Below are 22,047 nucleotides of genomic sequence, written 5' to 3'. Positions count from 1 at the left end.
AGTTCTACGCCTCTTTGCCCTGTCCAACCACGTGTACCCTCTCCTGTTCATTCATATATTTAAAAATGTTAAAGTTTCGCCTGGTGTTCGACTGTGCAAATATAATCAAACCAGGTTTTGGAGTGCGAAGTGAAGTGATTATGTTGGTGAGCGGACCATTCTGCTGAGTGACCATTGTGTTGTGTTGTGCTGTGCTGTTCTGTGGTGAAAGGAGGCACACGTATATGTATACTAGGCCGAGCGATTGTGTGGTCGCCCGCGAGTGATCATGCAACATCACTGCTTTTTGTGGTTTCCTCAAACAATAATGGCGAGAAAAGTGAAAGGTAGTGCCAACGAGTGGGGTATGAAGTAGTAAGAAACAGCAAATAAAGTATATATCGTTTCATGAGTTTGCCCGACATGCTGAAAACTAATTAACACTATGAAAGGAGCAGTTATGAATAGCATATAATATAAATAGAAATTTGGAATTATGTTCAATGAAAAATAGCGTTGTAACAAGTTGTTAAAATTTTATTTGTATCATAATATCTGGCGTTAATGTGTTTAAGATGCTTGTGGTGAGTTGTGAAATATTTATGCCTCTTGGAATGCGAACAGGAGGTCAGTCGTTGGCGGTGGTGGTGGCAGAGATAACTTCCCCGTCTCCTTAACCTTGTCGAATTCTTCCTGGGCTGTCACCACACATGAAAGGGGAATGGATTGGCCCTCCACCGACGGAGGCGTGATCTTTGTACCGCATAGTGCCAGGAGTGCGTTGACTTTGCCATTATTATATCTTGACAGCTATTACTTTGTCAATGTCTAGACGTGAAACATAATAATCTTGTTTGATGTCCACGTCATTAAGAAATTATCAGAAAATTAAGCTCAGATCTGTATTCAAGCGATGTAGATTTATCTGTCATATCAATAAAAGTGTTAGTTATGCTTTCTTATCGTTACGTTTTTACAATAACTGGCCGCCCATTCAGATAAAGGGAGAGAATCGAGCAGCAGCGCCTCTCCTCACTGCCACACACAGCCTCTTACTTAGCGTTTTCCGTGTTAATGTGCTTGTTTACTATGTTAGCTCATGCATTCTGAAACTGTTGCTCATCGGTCTATCCATTGGCTGTGTGTGTTTAACAAGTATAAGTATACGAGCTGCTGTGACGCCTAGAAAAAAATAATAAAACACGGTGATTAGAGTTGCGAATTACACAGGCCTCCTTGGAGTGCATGAACAATAGTGTACAATTTACAGAATCCGCAGCAGTGTTTACATGTGCCGAAACAACTCCGGTGAACGAAGGTGTTGCGCAGGGAAGATCAACCTAGCTCTTAGGAAAGGCTGAATCTCCGCCCTACATGTATTTATCGTCTTTGCTCACTGTTACCACAGACAAGACGTCAGCAGAAGTCTTGCCTTCCCGGGAGCGATGAAGCAACAGTGACGTCACTGGCCGCGGCGGAAACTCAGAACCTTGACGGAAACAGTGACGTGTGTAAAACAACGAGCGGCTTTATTCATTTGTATACTTTTTTTAATGTGATGACGCCTTCTTTTTCTCCTTATCGCATATATTCAGTTGATTCGTGACAGGCATTTATGTTTACATGTAAGTGTATATCCATTAGTCATCATAGATATCTGCAGCTGTTTTACGGTCTCTCTGAACCTTGAAACAAATCCAGCTGCATGACCGAACGTGAAGAAATACTTGTAATCGTTAGTGTTAGAGGTGCCTCGTGATAAGCATTAGCTCCATAACCTCGCATAAAGAAAAAAAAAGTAACGCGTCTGAAACCCACTGACCCATTCTTTAACAATATGGTGAACTGAGTCTCCGTAGATGACTCCCAGTGCCACACACACTTAGTGGCAGACACTTGTGACATCAGAAACTCGTGATGTATTCGTGTTTGGTCACTTTTCCTATCAGGGAGACAACACTTGGCTCCTACGCGACCCTCTGACTCACCGCCTTGCTCCCAAACATTTCTGGACACACTCACCACATGCGTCAGAAAGGAAGCGTTCCGTCTCGTCTTATCTTATCTCGCCCCCCGTCTCCGTCTGCTCCTCAACTTCCACCCCTCCCTTAACCCTGTATCCCCCCTCCCCCCAACCAAGCCGCCGCCGCAACCGCTCTTACCTCCCCCACCTGATTGTGAGAAGTCAGTCATCCCTCCGTTCTCGCCACCCTCCGCAAGAGAAAATGGAGATATATTGGGTAACTTTAACATGTCTATTTTTGGCTTCGTCTTCACGGTCCTCCGTTTACGTTATCGTTTTATCATCGCATAACTGAAGTTGATGATGTGGACGGTCCAGCAGTTTCACAAGACAGACACTCATGTTAATAGAGCAGACTGGTATTAACCGATTTAATTACCCGACAACAAACTCCATCAAACAATTCGATCCTCCATGTCATAAGTGCTTAAGTTTTTCATCCCGTCATATTGTTTACACATGCATGGTGTTTACCGAAGGTTATTTTGGATAAACATTCCATTCCCTGGGCGGAAAAACAAAACAAAAATAAATCCCTGCCTTATATCATAACGCCCTTCTAAAACTGATGAAATCAGACTAAATAATGTGACCTTATCTAGTATTCCTCCCCTTCAAATTGTAACGTAAATCCTTGCAAATGATGACGCAATCCCCTGTAAAGCCCATCTAGGCCCCCTGCGCCCACGGGATGCACACACCAACTTGCATTTCGACTCTCCTTGTGTTCACATCATACTCGTGTGCTCGCGGAACACTTCAGTTGTGTCAAGGTTTGTTTGTGGATCGCTGCATATCGTTAAACGTTGTATCGGCTGACCCGGCAGACTGTTTCCATTATGCAACGGAAATAAGTTGATATTCCGCCATTCCTTTCCAGAGGGACGTTACTTGGGCACCGTAGTCGTGGCTGTGTGCTGTGCCTCTCCTGACTGTGGTGTTTTTGTAGCGAGGTCGGAGACAGTGAAGCTAACAGTGAAGTATGTTTTGCGTGTTTAGAGAAGTCATATTCCTCAAGGGCTTGGTGTTCCGAAGTGTGCGGCTGAGTTTGAGTTCAATGCACTCATGGCTTTCATGGATGTCTCGTTGCAATTTGTGCAAAACTTTGCGATAGTGTTGACAATACCAAGGTTTTGAAGTCTATTTGTACTGAACTGTTGATCGCATAGAAGGCATTTTTATCGTAGAATATTAATCCATAATCATTCGTACATCTTCCTGAAGAGAATCTGCTCTCGCATGAAGGATACATGTGTGTTTGTAACATACGGGGTAATCATATTACGTGTTTCACCCACAGTGGTCACGAGGAACCCAGGTTGTAAAGTAAAAAAAACATGGAGATGCGGGGTATCGATCCCCGTACCTCTCACATGCTAAGCGAGCGCTCTACCATCTGAGCTACATCCCCGTGTGAGGTAGTAGGGGAAACTAACGTTCCAACAGCCACGTTAATTACTGAGTAGGAAAAGATTCTTTTTATGGTAAAGTTATCCCATTATATCAAGAGAGTGGAACGAAAGTAATAGCCCGGTGAATATTGATATAAGATATATCTTATGGAGCACACTCGACATATTACAGTAACTTGGACAGTGGACTCGGACCGGGCGACATAGTGCGATTGATGACTGAACGGAAAAGAGCAAACACATTTCCGTAAACTAACAAAATGAAAAATACCCAATCCGGGCGATGTGTGGAAAGGCAAAGAGCAGCGGTGGGAAGTAGGGAACCCTCCAGCCTGTGACGTCACGACCTTACCGCCGGCAGGAATGGAGGAACCTGTTCAAACTGGTGTCGGGGGTCCTTTCGCGGAAATGGTGCACCGCGGAACTCTTGATATGACACTCGAGCGTTGAACAAACAGAATAACCCCTGTGGCTCGCGTTCATAAAGGTCCGCTCCGTTTCTTTGTCGCACATAACGCCCAAGACAACAATAACGTTATTAAAAAAAATTACATCATTACTATGGTGGTGGTGGTGGTGGTGAAAGTAACAGTAATAGTGATTATTATAGTTGTAGGAGGAGGAAGAGGAGAGGTGTGTAATTATTATTACCAGCATTATTATTATTAACAATGTTGTTATTATTGTTTATTTTACTACTACTACTACTACTACTGCTGCTGCTGCTGCTGCTGCTGCTGCTATTAAAGCAACAGCAGCAGTAGTAGTAGTAGTAGTAGTAGTAGTAGTAGTAGTAGTAGTAGTAGTAAAAAAAACAATAATAACATTGGTAATAATAATAGTAATGTTTATAATAATAATAATAATAATAATAATAATAATAATAATAATAATAATAATAATAATAATAGCAGCAGCAACAAAAAACGTATAATTATTATTATTATTATTATTATTATTATTATTATTATTATTATTATTATTATTATTATTATTATTATTATTATTATTATTATTATTATTATTATTATTATTATTATTATTACTATCATTATTATTTATTTATTTATTTATACTATTGTCAAAATTATTATTAATTTATTATAATTATTATGATTTACCATTGTTATTATTATTATTATTATTATTATTATTATTATTATTATTATTATTATTATTATTATTATTATTATTATTATTATTATTATTATTATTATTATTATTATTATTATTATTATTATTATTATTATTATTATTATTATTATTATTATTTTTATTGTTATTATTATTATTATTGATATTATTATTATTTTTTTATTATTATCATCATGAACATGTCTGATTTTCATTATTATTATTATTATTATTATTATTATTATTATTATTATTATTATTATTATTATTATTATTATTATTATTATTATTATTATTTTGATGATTGATTTATGATTCTGATTATCATAATTTTCAACTTTAATTGATTTTACACTTATTCTTTTTGTTATGATCAGTTATTTGGTTCTCAATCAGCGTCCAAATTGCTTGAAGCGACGCTCCTCCTGGCGTGTGCTCCCCGTTAGTTAGTAGCGTCCAGACTATTATAGGAAGGGAAAAGTTAGCGCGGGTAATGACACTTCCTCGTATTTGTTTGCTGAAGTTTTTTGGAGTCTTTTTCTCCCACTGTAAGCGACAGTAACTCAGTGACCCTCGTGGTCCAGCCTGCCCAGTGGTGGGGAGCTCTGAGTGTGACTGATGAGCTTCTTAGGACCTGATGGAAGCTTTTCTATTATCGGGGAAGGTGACGGAGAACAGTCGTGTGCTCTGGGAAATGGACGTGGCAGGTTGTGTCAAGGTTGAAGGAATGATACTGGATATTCTTGGCAGAGGAAGAGACCGGGTTGTGTAAGGTAATTAATTATCTTATTATCATGAGACTTCACACTCGAGTATTATTGCTACCTGCATGGGCACGTTACATGTCATTCGTTTTTACGGGCAAAGTCCAGGAGTAGCGAGGAAAAGCAGTTTCAATAAAAAAAAATGTAGGAAGGTCCAAAGTTTGATCACTGGTCAATAGTTAAAGAAATTGAGGTTGGAGAAGAAGGGGCGAGAGGAACAATATCGATAAGATTGAAGAATATAATTCAGTTTTGACTGAAGGTTACACTTGGACCTAATTGTACGATAATCATGACCGCCTCTGAGCACGCAATGGCATTTAAAGAGCATTTCGGACTTCGGACACCACAAAAAAAGTTAGGGACCGGTCTTTAGCAGGTTTAAATATACTTGGACCCTGACCTACTCGCAATTATATTCTGGACGACAAATGACATGACTTCAGATAAGCTGACTCATAAACCTGTTTGGAGTATGAATTACAGTCATGGCGATTGATGGTAAGTGTTTGGATTGATGGGGTCGTGGCGATGGCGGTGGTGGCGGTGATGGTGGTGATGATTTACTGACACACACCATTGTCGAGGTGTTACCAGGATCAGGTGTTTAACGGTAAAGCCGCCCGCGTAGTTCTTATTGTATGTTCTCATGTATGTATGATCTTATTGTCACTGCATGCAGCGTATGGTGTTCTCAACGCCTGGAGCATCTCCATGGTGGTGAATTAGTGTCTAACTCCACAGTGTTTCTTGGCAGACGGAAAGAACCCCCGCCATGGACTTTCTGCCGGGCTCGCCCATCACCGGCGGGCGCGGGGAGGCCGTCGAAGGAGACGCAGAGTTCTTGCGTGCACGTGTGCCGTTCTTCACCGCCGAGGACTTGGCTGCCGTCCAGGTCACCAGGCCGCTGGGGGAGGGCAGCTTCGGCACCGTCAGCATCATTTCTCGTAAGGGTCAAAGGGCAATCAAGAAGGTGCTGAAGTGCGAGGAGAATGTGGCGCTGCTGCTGTGGGAGGCGCGGGTCACGGCCGAGTTGGAAGGAGCGGGCGGGGCGCCGCGCCTGCTGGCGGTATGTACCCAGCCGCCGGCAATCCTTCTCGACTTTGCCGGCCGCACCTACAACGACTTTGTGCAGTGTCATTGTACAGTCGGCGTTTTTCTGGACTCTCTAATGAGCATCGCCGAGCGACTCTGTGAAATCCACTCGAGGGGCTTCTTACACAACGATATCAAGGGCAGCAATATCATGGTCAGAGGCCCTAACCCGCGACCCACCTTCCACATAATTGACTTCGGCCTGGCCACTCGCATCGGCGAGCCCTTCAACTTCAACTTCTTTGGGATGCACTGCCCCTCTCTAAGAAGGTCTTCTTCTTTCCGGTCGCCCGAGACGGTCGAAGGGCTGCCGTTGGGGCCCGCCAGCGATGTGTTCAGCGTTGGTGTGATGATGAGTGACATGATGGACTACGTCAAGTGTTCCCTGCTGTCCCGTCTGCTGGCGCCCCTGCTGGCTCGCTGCGTCCAAGAGAACCCTGAAGAGCGACCCTCATTGACCGAGCTCACCGAGGAGTTGCTGCTGACCAAGGCCAGAGTGCCGGACAAGTACCAAAGAAAACGTATCGAGAACATTCGTACCCAGAGTGGAAACCCAAAGAAAGGAAAACAGCGGCGATGATAATGGTCCTTCGGGGCACCCGACCAACTCAGAGAGAGTAATTATGTGGCATAATTTTCCAGAGAATGTAAATCTTATTTCGAACTAATTTAAGTTTTACCCAGGAACAACCATCGTGTTCCCTCCCTCCCTTCCGTGATACTGCAATAAAAGTTGTTGATATGGCAAATCCTCGTAACATTATCTGCTGGGTGGACTTCGTTTTAAGTTCTGTTAGTCTTAGGGACCACCGAAGAGACAACCTAAGCTCTCGGGTGGTTGCGCTCAGTACTCTCAGGGCCCCGCCAGACACAACGACGGAGGAGGCAAGATGCGAGGAAGCTCAACAAGAAGCACATGACGCCCTGGCAAGAGTGAAGGGAAGCAGAGACACTATATTGGCAGGTCCTGTACACCACCTAATGTGACGCCCGATTCCTGTTGTAACCCAAAGGGGAATGGGTAGATGGATAGGCAAAGATTGGGGGGGACACAATCCTATAACCCTCCAACATCACCCATCATTTTCTACATCACTGAAAAAAATACTCATTATAATCTTACTCATCACGTCACCCAAAGACACATCTTATTTAGATTTAATGTTTGTATATTTTTGTAACGTTTCACGCATCATTTGTACTTTATTTTCTACCAATATTGTCCTCTACAATTCATTAAAATTTTGTAATAACATGTATCTAATTGAGCCCCTAAGCCTTCCAATAAATAAAGCTTCTGAGTCGTTGAATAAACAGAAAGTATTGTTCAAAGTTCTTATTAAATTCATGTTATTAATTCACCTTGAAGAAACTGGCTTAGAGAGGTGGCTGTGTTTGTTTGTTTGTGAATGTGTGTGTGTGTGTGTGTGTGTGTGTGTGTGTGTGTGTGTGTGTGTGTGTGTGTGCGAAAGTTGAACTGTTTACACCGTCTACTTCCGTATACACTTCGTTGGCTCCACACGGTCACCATCCTGCCCTCCTCACCACCTTCAACACCCCGTCCCTCTTTGCCTCCTCCTCCCACCACCACCACCACCACTACCACTACCTTCTCCACGCTCCTCCATTGTATCTTATCTCCACCTTTCTTCTCCTTCCACCTGCCACCTTCATCCCCCACCTCCTGACCTCTTCTCTCTCTCTCACTCCCTTCTACGCACTGACGCCGCTAAGTGTGCGTCTTGAGCATTATTTAGTAAACTTATCCCCAAATTAGGACTCTGCCCATTCACAGCACGCGACGAGGAAGGGGGAGGGGGTAGTAGTAGTAGTAGTAGTAGTAGTAGTAGTAGTAGTAGTAATATGTTCGTGTAGTAGTGTGGTTGGTAACAGAAATAAAATCATGTAGTTTATGGGTTTAATTATGTGATTCGAACCTTCTCCTTCCCCCTTCACCCATAAATTAAAAAAAAAAAATGTGGTGTTCCTTCCTATGCTAGATACATTCAAGAAGAGGTTGGATAAATTCATGGATAGTGAGGTAAGGTGGGGTTAGGATTACAGGAGCTGCCTTGTATAGACCAACCGGCCTCTTGCGGACTCCTTACGTTCTTGTGTTCTTATGTTCTTATGCTTCGTTAGTGGGTTTTGCTTTCAAGATTTAGCCCTCCACTCAGTGTCACGTATCATTAGAGAAACCGCAATAACACAGTGAAAATATCCGTAATCATCTTTTTCCCGGGCCATTCAATTCACGTAACCACTCTCCATTTACCCTTCACTCACCTTCCCGTACCCCGCCACCCCGTGCAGTGTTTCCGGGGGGTGGCGTGGGTGGGAGGGGGCTGTGATCGCGTCTGAGGTGGGATGGGAGAGGTGTAAGATGTTTGCCTCCTTCCCTCACCCCCTCCCTCCCTCCCTCATTCACACCCTCCCTTCCTTACCTCTCCCCTCCACCAGCGGCAGTTGCTTATTTTTGCTCCGTCAGTAAACGCCACTTGGAGGGAGGGAGAGAAAGAGAGGGAGGGAGGAAGGTAGGGGCTGAATATTCCTTCCTCCATTTCTTTTTCGCAAGCTGGCACACCTCTCCCAATGTTACCATCCTCCTCCTCCTCCTCTACACTTTTTTGGCATGTATCAGTAGTGTCATTAATTCGCTGGATCACTTTAAGATACCCAGTTCGCAGAGAGGCGGGTCACTGCCCTTCCTCTGGGATAAAGACAGATGCGTTCCCAGTACCATCGTCAAGCTCAAGGTTGTCTACAGTGTGTTTGCTTGTTTGTGTGTGTGTGTGTGTGTGTGTGTGTGTGTGGGAGGAGTGATCTTGGAGCCCAGAAAGTCTCTCACACATACATCCACTCCATCATTTCTTCCTCCACCTCCTTCTCGTCCTTCCTCGTGTAAACTGGTGTCAGAGGAGAGTGGGAGTGGAATCTTGGTATTTAGAAACACTCCCACGTATGTTAACTCCACTTACATGTTTCAACTCTTTCCTTCTTCTTTACCCCCCTCCTCCTCCTCCACTTACCTGTTTCTACAATTTCTTTCCCTACCCCTCCTCTTCCTCCTCCTCCTCTGTCGCCTCTCCACCCTGCCCCCCTTCCTCCCCTCAGCAAGTGCCATGACGCACACCCCCGCACCTGAGCCACGCCCCCTTCCCTCCCCCGCGCCCGCACACCTGAGCCTTGCCTGAGCCCAGCACGTCCCTCTCGCGTGGCCCAGTTACACCTCCGCCGCTGCCGTGACGAAGCCCTCGGGAGGAAGCTCTAAGACCCTCCGTCCCTGCCGCCCCTCCCTCCTCGTGGCTGCCCGTTGAAGCAAGTAAGGGTGTGTTATGACAGCCCTCAGCCCCGCGTCGCCAGGGTGAGCGTGGACTGTCTCAAGGGTGACACTGACAGAGCGGTTACTTGCCCGGCCGCGTCTGGCAACTGGTGGGGGGCGCCTCGTAGGGGGCCGTGGATCGTCTTGCTGACTTAGTTGATGTATCTTGTCTTTTTAGTCAAGTTGCTTCTTCGGTCAGTGAACGCGCCTCGCTCTAAAGTGCTTTGGAATATTGTTACATGCGAATACACACACACACACACACACACACACACACACACACACACACACACACACACACACACACACACACACACACACACACACACACACACAGGTGTTTGAATCAGGTGATGAGTGATTTAAGAGTGTTCTGGAGGCAGGTGAGGGGAGTGTGGTGATGGGGAGGGGGGGAGGAAGAGAGAGAGAGAGAGAGAGAGAGAGAGAGAGAGAGAGAGAGAGAGAGAGAGAACTTATATGTTGTGTTTACGCGCTAAGTATAAACAACACAAGCTACGTTGATGCTCTTATGTGAATGGCAGTAACAGCTTTTTGGCCATCGTTCAGCCATGAGTCAAGCCACTTTTTGAAGGTGTTAATGTTTTTGCATCGATCAAAAATACCTCACCTATTTTTTTGCACAGCTCCTTTCAGTGACACGGATGCTCAGGAAATATTAATGGCAGTCTTAGTGCATACCTGACACCATTTGAGCTCCTCGTTATTATCTGTACGTGCAGGAGGAAGGGTTATTAAAGAGGCAGAAGTGAGCTAAATATATATATATATATATATATATATATATATATATATATATATATATATATATATATATATATATATATATATATATATATATATATATATATATATATATATATATATATATATATATATATATATATATATATATATATATATATATATATATATATATATATAAAATTGTCAAGGAAGCTAGGAAGACAGGAAAGGAATGGCAAAGGAAGATGAGATAGGTAGAGGGCTTACGGAAGTGTGGGAATTGAAAATATAAGAATAGAGAAAGGTGAAATTTAGATAAAAAAAAGTACTAAGTAATGATAAACACGAAATCATAGACCGGATAAAGACTCTCAAAGTATATACAAAAAAAGTGTGGACAATAAGTCAGATTGATAAATAAAAAAACAAGGAAACTACTCTCATAATCCAAGAGAACAGTGAGTAATGCAGCTTTGAGGTAACTACGTAATGTTCTGCCTGTCACAACCCACCTGGGCGTGTACTTGTGAATGTTAACTTTCTTCCGCTCAGCCTCGCAGGGGTCGGGGCGCCTCGTGCTGCCGTGCTGACCCTGGTGCTGCCAACCTTCACTGTCTTGCGTAGCTCATTATCTGCATTCCCGTTTTCTTCTATTTTGTTTCCCTCAGCCAAAGGAGGTTTGGTAAAATAAAAAAAAAGAACAAATATTTAGTATTTTGCAGATATTTTGATAATATTAATGTTTTTAAAAGTTCAGGTGATAGTTGGTTGTTTAATGTCATGCTCAACTTCGACTGGAAATCTCAAGCGATGGTGGTATAGTGGTGAGCATAGCTGCCTTCCAAGCAGTTGACCCGGGTTCGATTCCCGGCCATCGCAAAGTTTACATTTTTATTTAATGTTGAGATTGGCGTAAAGTAGAACAGAGTGCTCCCTGCCCCTTCAAAAACACATAAACACATACAAACACACTTACACACACACACACACACATTCAGTAACGAAGAGAAAGTTTTGTGACGAGTTTCGCGGAGATGATGCGTATGTTCGTGTGTTGCCGAGGTGGCGGCTCCCAGATCACCTTCATGGGCCTGACGTGCCTGGCGATCATACGCGCGGGATGCCTCCGTCGCACGCTACTCGTGGTGTGTCTGGCGGTGGTTAACCTTGCCCTGAGGCGGGACGGGCGGGTTAATCTGCGGGGCCACGCCGGCGATAATGCGTCACTGCAACTGTTGTGATGGCCGCGCCGGGATGTTCTTAGGAGCCGATCTGATGCAGTGACTCATCCCGCCGCGTTATTTTCTGTCCGACTTTGAATAGCTGTTGTTGTCCGGTGCATTTTCACCACTCTATGGGGAAAACTTTATCTATAACTGATGGGAGAAAACTGTATTTTGAATCTTTATCCACGTAACTTTTGCTTTCCTCTATACAGTTCACTTGTAGATCAAACACTACTTGGCCTGTTTTGCTGCACGTTTAGTCCTTCCCTCCTACAACACTTCCACATTCCCGCACTCCTTCCCTCCCACAACTCTCACCCCTTTCCTTCCCTCCGACAACACTTCCTCAACCCCACACTCCTTCCCTCCCACAACTCTCACCCTTTCCATCTCTACCAACCCTTCCACAGCCCTTCCCTTTCCTCCTACAAGTTCTTTCACCCTTTCCCTCCCATTGCCTCTTCCCCCCCCCCACATACCTTGACCTTCCTCCTCCTCCTGCCATCATTTCTGCGGCTTTCTTCTGCCTTTGATGCTGCCGCGCGGAAAAGTGTTCATGTAATCAATCTGCCAGTCAGTCAGTCAGCTAATCGGACCCTTAGCCTCTTGTGTATATACCGTCGCCTTTCCTTCCCTTTGCGTTCCACCGTCTCACTCACACGCTCTTCTCCCTTTTCCACTTTCCCCTTACATCACTTTCTACTCTATCCACCTCCCTTCCACCACCCCTTTCCCTTTTCGTGGATTCTCACTCTCCCTTCCACTGACCCCTCTCCACTTATATTTCTCCCTTCCTCCCTTTTCATTGTCTGTATTAACACCACCGCTATTGTATCGAAAAGGGAGCGTGAACTTCCCTCATCTCACCTTTCTAGCTTTTTCTGCCGCTAATCGTCTCCTTCCTTTCCAGTAACTCGCTCTCTTCCCTTATTTTCCTCCTTTTTTAACCCATTCCCTGTCTCTATCTTCTCCCCCTCTCTTACTCTCAAATTCCTTCTTCCTTTCTTTTTGCCTTCCTTTCCCTACTACTTTCCCTTCCCTTCCTTTCTTTTTCAACCATTTTTTTATTGTCTTTCCCCCGTATCATCCCTTTTTTATCCAGTTTTCCTCTCTTCCTATTCTTCCTTCCTTTCTTTTCTCTTCCCTTCCCCTATTACCTTCTCTCCTTTTCTTCCTTTTCTGCAGATGCTCGCCCTCTCTTTCTCCTCCATTGGCTCATTCTCTCCTCTCCTTTTCATCCTTTTTTTATCCCATTCTCTGTTCGCACCGCCAACACCACCATCGGGTCACAGGGAACCATGACGCTGGGGTTCTTCGTGTCCCCGTCATATCCCTCTGTGGTGGCCGATGCTAAAAAGGGACCCAACATGATTATACGAGAGGAGAAAGAGAAGTAGGCACAGCGAGGACATAACATAGTGGGAAGGAAGAGTGGCAGGTGGACGGGAGGGTGGAGGTGGTGGTAAGGATTTAGGATGAGGTAGAGGAGTGGATTGATAGGTGGTATTGTTGAAGGCGAACGAGGAAATGGATGAGTAGATGATGAGGAGAGTTGACGGTGAGGGGCAGAAGTAGAATGAGGAGGAGTAGAATATAAAGGCGGAAATGTACAAGGAAAAGAAGAAAATGGAAAAGTTATTAAAGGAGGAGGAGGGGAAGAGAAGGAAAAGGAGAAAATGGACTTGATGAATGTAAAGAGAAAGAGGAGAGGAAGTAGGAAGAAGAGCAAAATGAAAGGCGGAAATGTGAAAAGTTAAGGCCGAAATAGCAGAGAGAGAGAGAGAGAGAGAAAAGGTGAAGTGAAGTAAAAGGTGGAAGTGAAGCTGCTCAAGTTACGGAGGAAAAGGTCAAGTAAGGTCAGTTAAACGGAAGGAAAGATATATGAGGTAAAAAAATCGACGGAAGACAAGAAGGCAAGACCCCCCCCCCCACCCCCCCCCCAAAAAAAAAGAGGAGTGGATATGAGGGTGTTGACGTTAGTGGATTAGAGGCGAAATTGGAAGGTTGGTGATGTAAAGAAAATCGTGTCGCAGTAAAAAAAAAAAAAAAAAAAAGACGAGATTTAAATTAAAGTGAAAGAAGGGAACGTCGCTTCGTGATTCTCAGACGCCCTGCGACGGAAGGTGGCGCCGTGCCAGGCGAGGGCAGGGGCGGCACGTCCGTGATAGGGGAAGAGAGAGAGAGAGAGAGAGAGAGAGAGAGAGAGAGAGAGAGGTGTGTGTATGTGTGTGTGTGTGTGTGTGTGTGTGTGTTCGTCACTTATAACACACAGGCCGCGGCACCTTCGTGGGCATCACCTGTCGGCCTGAGTCCCTAAAGCTGAGTCCATTCGGTTAGGCAGACGTGGACGCTGTTCCTCACTAACACTAACACTTATAGAACTGTTACCTTTGTCCCTCGTTGCCTGAAGGCTACGTATGACTGTTAAATTATTAAATGTTTATGTGACTGTTGAATCGTTTATCAAATATCAAAATTCTCTTGTAAAAGTTTCATCCCAACTTGAAGGGTCGTGTTTTTGTTACCCCGCGCGGCGGGTCCCGTGCCAGCCGCCACTTGAGAGCTTCTGGGAATTCCGTGGGTGCGAGATGCTTTATTCATGACTTCCGTGATGACTGTCGTTCTCTCACCCTTATTTCCCAGAAGTTGAACCTTCAGCATCCTGTACCGCGTGTCGTGACTGATATAATAAGAGAAAGAAGTGTGACATGTGTGTAAAGGCTTGGGACGAAATTCCATCCTCGCCGGAAATGTGATTTTATTTTGCGCAGGTCGTCATAGAGTGGATGTGACTAATCATTTTTAGTGGACTAGTGTATGGATATCGCATGTTTGCAAACACCAGTGACAATGTCTTGGCTCCTGAGCTCACTGTTGTCAACCTTTTACAGAGTGCTGGCAAGCCACAGGAGCCCACGCCAGGCTCGGGAGGCGTCACCACTGTCGTCACCCTAGAGGAGGAGCCGCTTGAACCACCGTCGTGCCTCAGGTGAATTTGTTGCTGGAGGCGCCGCGGCTCGAGGAGTGAGGAGCTGCCCTTTCCTCTTTGCCCACCCACCAGCTAGGTGTGCGCGCGGTATCCATCAGTGTCTCGTGAAAAATGTGTCTGAGGGTGACGCCGCGTGAACAAGACGCTTAACAGTCGAAGATCTGAAGACCGCAGCGTGTGTGGAGTGGAGGGTCGGCGGGGCGGCGGCAGCTCCATGATGCCCCTCTGCCCCGCCGCCTGAGCCATGCCGAGTCGAGGCACCGTCTTCGTGCACGTCCCCCTCAGCCACACTTTCACCATCCAGGTCGTTGGGGGGGACGGCACACCTTTCTATGTAGCCCAGGTAAGCAGGACAGCAAGTTGTTTGGGTTGCTTGGGAGAGACTGATTGGGAATGTGGATAAGGGGAAGAAATCAAGACTAAACAGGTTCTGGTTAAACTTTCCCTACCACCTCCATTATGAAAGTTTAATGAGAAAGAAATGAACAGAGATTAGTTATCAAGGCTTCATAGACAGCACTGCACAGACGAAGAAACGAGAAATGACAGAGTAGAGGTGTCGGCGCCCCATAAACGGCACGTAAATAAGGTTTTAAGGAGTAGGAGACAGGGGAGAGTTGTCACGGAAAGTAGAGGAGTTAGTGGTTTCTACTCAGCACCCTTAAGGGAATTGGAAGTGACGCTGAGTGAGGGGAGGCGCGACTTTAATAGATTTAGGTGAGGTTTTGTAGACGCTCGTGGCAAAAAAAACTTTATTCCCGAAAAAATGCTAACGTTAGAGAGAGAGAGAGAGAGAGATAATGTGAGTGCGTGTAGGCGCGCGTGTGTAAGCAAATGCACTAGGATGGTGAGGCGGATTAAACAGTGCATGTGATGACTGCTAGCAAAGGTTAAATCAGGAGCTTGTGGGCGGAAATTCAGAATGACGTCGATGGATTCTCGTGGGCAGGGACGTGTGGAGGAGGAGGAGGAAGAGGAAAAGAAGGAGGAGGAGGAGGAGGAAGAAGAAGACGAAGAGGAGATGGAGGTAGACGTAAGCAGGAAACATCTGTGTGTGTTTGGTTGCAAATGGAAAAATCAACGTCAAAAGAGCATTTCCATGACGTTAGAGAGAGAGAGAGAGAGAGTTACATAAGAGCAGGGAGAGGGGGCACATGCTTTTACAGAAATAGCAAACTCTCTCTATAAATACTGAGGTAAGTTAGTGACAACCTGATGCAGGGAAAAGTAGAGGGAGGAGAAGGAGGAGGAGGAGGAGGAGGGTGAAGATAAAATGTTGCCCGGGCGAGGAAAGAAGAGGAGTGGAGGGTAGGGGAGGAAGAAGTGTCGTGGGAGGATAGAGAAAATAGAATCCTTGGAACTGAGGTAGTAAGTTAGGAGGAGGAGGAGGAGGAGGAGGGGGAGATGAGATATTGCCTAAGCAGAGAAGAAAAGTATAGGGAATGGAGAAGAAAGTGGAGATGGTGAGGAGACAGAAAATAGGATCCCTAGAATTGAGAACGGGTGTATGGGATGTAAATTTGAGTGGAAGAGAGAAGAAATGTGAGGTAGAGTGGAGAGAAGAAAGAGAAGGAGGAAGAATGGGAGTAAGAGAGGTAAATTTGAGGAAGAGTGAGTGGTGGAGCAGGAAAAAGTGATTGAGGTGGAGCAAGAAAAGTGATTAAGGTGGAGCAGGAAAAAGTGACAGGTGGAGCAGGAAAAAGTGACTGAGGTGGAGCAGGAAAAAGTGATTGAGGTGGAGCAGGAAAAAGTGATTGAAGTGGAGTAGGAAAAGTGATTAAGGTGGAGCTGTGTATGAAGAGGTTGAGAGACGTGACGAAAAGAGAGGAAAGATTTTGCCTTCACAGAGGAGTAGAGGCAAGCAAGCAAACAAGTAATATAAAACGATTAGATAATTAGGCAACGAAGGTGAGTTAAAAAAAAAACTGACTTGTACTTCATAAAAAAAAAAAAACATAACAGGAGATTGAGAAAAGTCTTATCAAGGGGAATTAAGAGTAGAGAAGAGAGAAAGCGAAGCAGTCTAAGAGGAAGAGGAAAAGAAAAGCAGAAAAATAAAATGAGAAGGAAAGTGTCTGATGGAAAAGAAAGAATAACAGCTCCCGATAAAATTAAGTTTGCTGAAGAGGAGAAAAAAAAATATAGAGAAGTGAATGAAGGTAAAACTAATTGGAAAAAGAGGAGGAAGAGGAGGGGGAGGCAAAAAAATAAACCTGATAAATTGTGTAAAATAGGGGAAAAGTGAGGAAGAATAGGCAAGAGATAAAAAGCCAAAATAAATAAATTAGGGAACAGAAATCTTGCAAAAAGGAAAAAGAACTAAAAAACGTGACCCCTGGAACTAGGAAGGTAACGAAGGGGGTGTGATCAGGGCGTGGGAGGGAGTGTGGGAGCGAGCGAGTGAGGGAAGAGGTGAGTGAGTGAGTGAGGGAGAGGCAGGGAGTTGGCAGACGACAGACACCCTCCCCCTCTCCCGCCGCCCCCTTCTTACCAACACAGCGTGAGGGAAGCAAAACAAACAACGGTGTGTGTGTGTGTGTGTGTGTGTGTGTGTGTGTGTGTGTGTGTGTGTGTGTGTGTGTGTGTGTGTGGTGTGAAGAATGTGGTAGTAGTGTTTGGCAACTGGATTAATGGAGGAGTGATTGAGGGAGGAGGAGGAGGAGGAGGAGGAGGAGAAGGTGATAAAGTGGTGGAGGAGGAAGGTATGTGGGATATAAATTGGGGTGGAATAAGGAAGAAATGTGAGGTAAAGTGGAGAGGAAGAGGAAAAGGGAAAAAAGTAGCATTGAGGTGAATGTGATGTTGGGGGAATGATGGAGGAGGAAGAATGTGATTGAGGTGGAGCTGTGTAGGAAGAGGTGGATGGAGTGGAGTGAAGTATGGTGAGGGAGTGGAAGAAGACGTGTTAGAGAGGCCTGAATGGGCGGTGCATCATGAGCTTGAAGCGATGTCCTTAATGTACGTTCGAGGAATTTGTCCAACACACAATCCAAATCAACGTCCCATTTTCCGTTTATATAAAGAACTAATTACCATGTTCCTTACCATTTTTCCCCTTTATAAGCAACGAATGGGGTACCTCAAATAGACTTGTTTTTGTGTATCCCTGTGATCACCATAGGTATAAAATATAGCAGAGGAAAATTATCCCACAGCCTAAATTAATGCTTCGTGTTTCTTCTCATTATGTCGCGTGCAGGCGGGGCGGACGTGTGGGCTGCGGGAGGGGGACATGGTGGTGGGCGTGAACGGGGCCTCCACCTTCCGCTGGCCCCTCGCCCTCCTGCAGCAGACCCTCAAGAAAGCCTCGAGGGACGTCGTGTTTGAGGTGCTCAGGTAAGTCATGCACTCCCTCCTACCTGTCGCCTTCACTCCCATCCTTCCTTCCTTTTCCTGGCTTCTTATTAGCTTTTATCTTTTACTATCTTGTCTGTATTCACTTCCTTCCTACCCCTTGACTCCCACCTGTCTAACATTTTTTTTACTACCGTCTACCTCCCTATTTTACTCACCTTCCTACTGTTTTACTTCTCTTTGTATTTTGTGGTCTTTTTTTTCATTTATCTGTCGCTTCTTTTTCTCTATTTATTTTTTCTGGTATATTTTCACTCTCCTGCATTTCCTTTCTTCGGCTCATCCTTGCGTGGCATTGTACTCGTATTTCATTTCTCTTCTCCGCATTCTCTTCCTTCATTTCTTATTTTCAGTGTTACCTCTGCTGTGTTGCCGTCTATTCCTCGTTCCTTTCTCTCACTCTCTATTTTCTCTTTCTCTGTGAATCCTCTAATCTTCCGCCCGACTTCTCTCTTTTATGACTTTTGTTCCTTTGATCTATTTTTACTCTCCTCTCCGTTTACACTCTTCGCACAATCCTTTTTTCTGTCTCGTTTAGTTGTTCTCTCCCTTCCTTTATTTATCATCTCGTTCTTTTCCTATTTTCCTTCTCTCATTTATCTCTCTCTTCCACTTTATCACGTGTTCTTCACTTTCTCAACCTTTTCTTCATACTTTTACATTTTTTTTCGCTTTCAAGACTGTAATTCATCGCTCTATATTTTCATGTTTTTTATTATTATTTTCTCCATCGGTTTTCCTTTTTCATTCTACTTACTTCGTTTAACTCTCCATTTCTTTTTTCTTCTTTAAATGTTCACCATCGCAACCGCACCTTTTCTTTGCACTCTTCATTCTGCAGTTCTCGTCTCTTACCACCGCCGGGAATATTGTCTCCCTTAAATATAAACACACTTACCGCTTCCCTCATATCTTCCCATTTTCAGCACTACCTCTTTCTCACCTTCCCCCCTTTTATTTCTTTTTACCTTCACTTCCCTTGTCTCTTCACCCTTGCGTGCGTTCTTTACTCGCTCTTACTCATCCTTTATTACCGCCTTCTTGTCTCCGTGTCTTATCTTTATTTCCTTCCTTTTGCCCCGCATGGCTCGCTTCTGTGTTGTATCTTTGAGGTGATGTAATGGAGGAGGAGGAAGAGGAAGAGAAAGAGGGAGAGGAAGAGGAAGAGGAGAAACAGAACAGAGAAAGAGGAAGCGTAGGAGGAAGAGGGAGAGAGAAGGAAGCAGAGAGATCAGTAAAGTAAGATTAAGATTAAAAAAAGGGAAAAAACGAAGAAACAGAAAGAGGAGAGAAACACGATGGCAAAAGAAGAAGAATGAGTTTAAGAAAGAAAGACAAGAAGGAAAATGGGAAGAGAAGGACGGATAGAAGGAACACGTAAAGGAAAACAGTTACGAAAGAGAGAAGAAAACATGAAAAGAAGAAAATAGAAAAGGAAAACGATAAAGAAGAAAGATCAGAAGGAGGAGGAGGAAAGGAAGTAGAGCTGTTGTTTGTTGTTTGTTTTTGTTTGTTGTTGTTTTGCCCTACACGTCAGTCAGTCGGTGTGTTTGTTGTCGGCTTCAAGGGTTCTCTGAAGGGTGGATTTCGTGCCTGGCAACCTCAGTTCTCCTCTGTTCCCTCATCCCCATGTTTACTGAATTTCACGCCTCCACTCGTGTTCTGATCCGCCACCACATCCTCGTTTCTAGATGCTCTTTTGTTTTTCATTTTCCATATTAGTTCGCTTTAAAAACACTTCACGCTTCACCTAATCCAGGAGTGTAACCCTAAAACCCCTTCATCAACCTTCCACCTCGTCCCTGAACCTCCACCATTCACCTCACATGCAGTACCTCGAGCAATAATCCTTAAAACAATACCCTAGTCCTTACCATCCTCTCCCTCCCCCCTCGACCACCCCTGTTTTATTTTTTGTCAGTGGTGTTATTTGCTCGATCGGTTATACTTTGCCTTTTATCTGTATTTTGGTAGTGAATAAATTATACATTTTTCACCGGTACTTGCAGGTAATGAGTGATTTAGCAACGGGTTTGATTTTCTTTTAAGTTTCTGATCAAATATGTTACGTCATGGAGTTTTCTTTCTCTCTTGCCCCCACCTCCCGTCTTCTCCCAGCCCCCTCGCCCCGCTTTCTCCCGCCCCTCACCACTCGGCTCTACAACGACCCACCCCTTCCACTTCTCCCCTTCCTCCACCCAGCAACCCCGTCACCATTATCCTCTCTTCCTCATTCTTTCTTTGACTCTGTTCACCCAGCACCAGCAATTTGCCACCCACTCACCCTTACACGCGACACACATGCCTAATCCTTCCTCCTAGTCACCCCTTCATCCATTCAAGAGGAAGGTATCAGGACACCTCCTCTCACGTAATTGACTGCTCATTCGGCCACCTCTTCGGATTCTTTACAGGAGCAGCGAGTAGCGGGCTTTATTTTTATTGTTTCCTTTTTTTGTGTGCCCTTTTGCTGTCTCCTTTGCTGTAGAAAAAAAAATCCTATATTACACTCTTACCCCTCACTCCTCCTCCCCTATCCAGCACCACCTAAGCGTCCACTGATCCCTACAACATCTATCTCCTGCATCCCCTCATTACATCCACACTCATTCATCACCTTGTCTATCCAGTGCCACCTAACCCTCCACCCTTCCTCACAGCATCCCATTCGTATATCTTCCTCCAATACGACTCCATCCCCTGCATCTCCTTGTCTGCCCAGCATCATCCACCTTTCGCTAATCCTCATAACATCCTCCCTCTTCATCCCGTTCCATCACAACAACACATATGCGGCACCTTTTCCACCCAACGTAATCCAGCTCGCCACTCTCCTCCACATCTCTCGTTCCACCTAAATCACATACACGCACACATATCTCGCTTCTCGCCGACCACCCTCCACCAGAAGCCGCCTTACACCTATAACATGGAGGCCAGTGACCCGCCTGTCCACTGCCAAGCCTAAGACGAGAGAATATAGCTCGTCTATTAATGTGGGACTCGCCGACCAGTGTACCGGGACGAGGGAAGGGGCCAGGGATGACGGAAGGGATGAAGGGAGGAACAAGGTGGAGGGGAGCACGGTAGAAGATACAGGAGACAAGTGACGATTGAATAAAAGACAAATTGAGATTAAAATGGAGCTCGGCAACCACTAGACCGGGATGAAAGGACGAGGGATGACGATATGAAGGGAGGAGGGAAGAAGATAGAGAGAATACACGGAAGATATAGAGGAAAAAGATATAAAGGTATAAATATAATAGGTATAAAGGGGAAGAGTAGAGAAAAGAAGACATAAACAGATCGGAAAGAGAAAAAGTAAGAGAAATCAGGAAAGATGAAAATTATAAAAGGAGCGGAGAGAAGAAGAAAGGGATAAAATAAAGAAAAAAAGGATATTAAGGGGGCAGAAAAGGGAAGCAAGCACGATAAATCACAGGAGGGACGGAAAGAGGAAAAAAAAGAAAATACAGGAAAACGTAAAAGTGACGGGAAAAAAATAAAACTACAGAAATCAGATATATGACGATTCTACGAGGAGAAGAAAAGGAAAAGTCACAAAATATAAAAGCGAACATAAATTGGAAACGACGAGATAATAGAAGGCAGAGTAAGAAATCATCAGAGTGTGGAAGAAACTTTGGAAAAACAACGATAAATAAATAATGAGGAAAGGAAAATAGGGGTATTGGGAGATATGAGAAGGTTTAAAACAAAAATAGATAGTGAAGATAACAGATAAATTAAAAAGGAGTAGAAAAATGTTGAGAGAAACGAAGAAGCGTATAATGAGGGACTGAAGCGGTTTGATGTGAAGTGTTTTTACCAGCAAGTCTTCTCGAATCTTGTATATGTGTTGAAGGGGAAGGAAAGGACAGTGATTGTCTCCTCGCCACCAACCTTCTCTTAGAAAGCGTGATCTGTTGCTGTGTTGCTGCAGAATAAAAACGACAAAGGAAAGAGTAACCAGCAAAGAATAACAAGGAAAGGAAAACAGAT

The 22,047-nt window shown here is 44.5% G+C and overlaps 2 protein-coding genes and 2 non-coding genes across 22 annotated transcripts in view; 3 read left to right on the top strand and 1 right to left on the bottom strand.

Moving 5' to 3' along the window:
• The window catches only part of LOC126999034 (uncharacterized), a 111,464-nt gene extending 103,766 nt beyond the window's left edge, over positions 1-7,698 (top strand). For 3 of the 7 annotated variants that reach the window (XM_050861382.1, XM_050861383.1, XM_050861387.1), the window contains one exon: positions 6,070-7,698. In XM_050861382.1, the coding sequence (XP_050717339.1) occupies positions 6,088-6,987 (900 nt within the window). In that variant the 5' untranslated portion in view covers positions 6,070-6,087 and the 3' untranslated portion in view covers positions 6,988-7,698. The other 4 variants (XM_050861381.1, XM_050861386.1, XM_050861384.1 and 1 more) reach the window with 4 other exon arrangements.
• Trnaa-agc (transfer RNA alanine (anticodon AGC)) lies at positions 3,341-3,413 on the bottom strand. Its single transcript has one exon. It is a non-coding gene; the product is annotated as a tRNA-Ala (tRNA).
• A 1,888-nt stretch (positions 7,699-9,586) lies between the features above and the next one.
• The window catches only part of LOC126999031 (nascent polypeptide-associated complex subunit alpha, muscle-specific form-like), a 107,398-nt gene continuing 94,937 nt past the window's right edge, over positions 9,587-22,047 (top strand). For 8 of the 13 annotated variants that reach the window (XM_050861369.1, XM_050861367.1, XM_050861364.1 and 5 more), the window contains exons 1-3: positions 9,588-9,729; positions 14,591-15,031; positions 17,888-18,024. In XM_050861369.1, the coding sequence (XP_050717326.1) occupies positions 14,933-15,031; positions 17,888-18,024 (236 nt within the window). In that variant the 5' untranslated portion in view covers positions 9,588-9,729; positions 14,591-14,932. Of the gene's footprint in view, positions 9,730-14,590; positions 15,032-17,887; positions 18,025-22,047 lie in introns of all 13 variants that reach the window. The other 5 variants (XM_050861359.1, XM_050861370.1, XM_050861368.1 and 2 more) reach the window with 2 other exon arrangements.
• Positions 11,281-11,352, top strand: Trnag-ucc (transfer RNA glycine (anticodon UCC)). Its single transcript has one exon. It is a non-coding gene; the product is annotated as a tRNA-Gly (tRNA).

This window comes from Eriocheir sinensis, chromosome 15 (assembly GCF_024679095.1).
Source record: "Eriocheir sinensis breed Jianghai 21 chromosome 15, ASM2467909v1, whole genome shotgun sequence".
Taxonomy (NCBI): Eukaryota; Metazoa; Arthropoda; class Malacostraca; order Decapoda; family Varunidae; genus Eriocheir; species Eriocheir sinensis.
The sequence above is the reverse complement of the archived record's forward strand: the minus strand, read 5'-3'. Positions and strand labels throughout refer to the sequence as shown.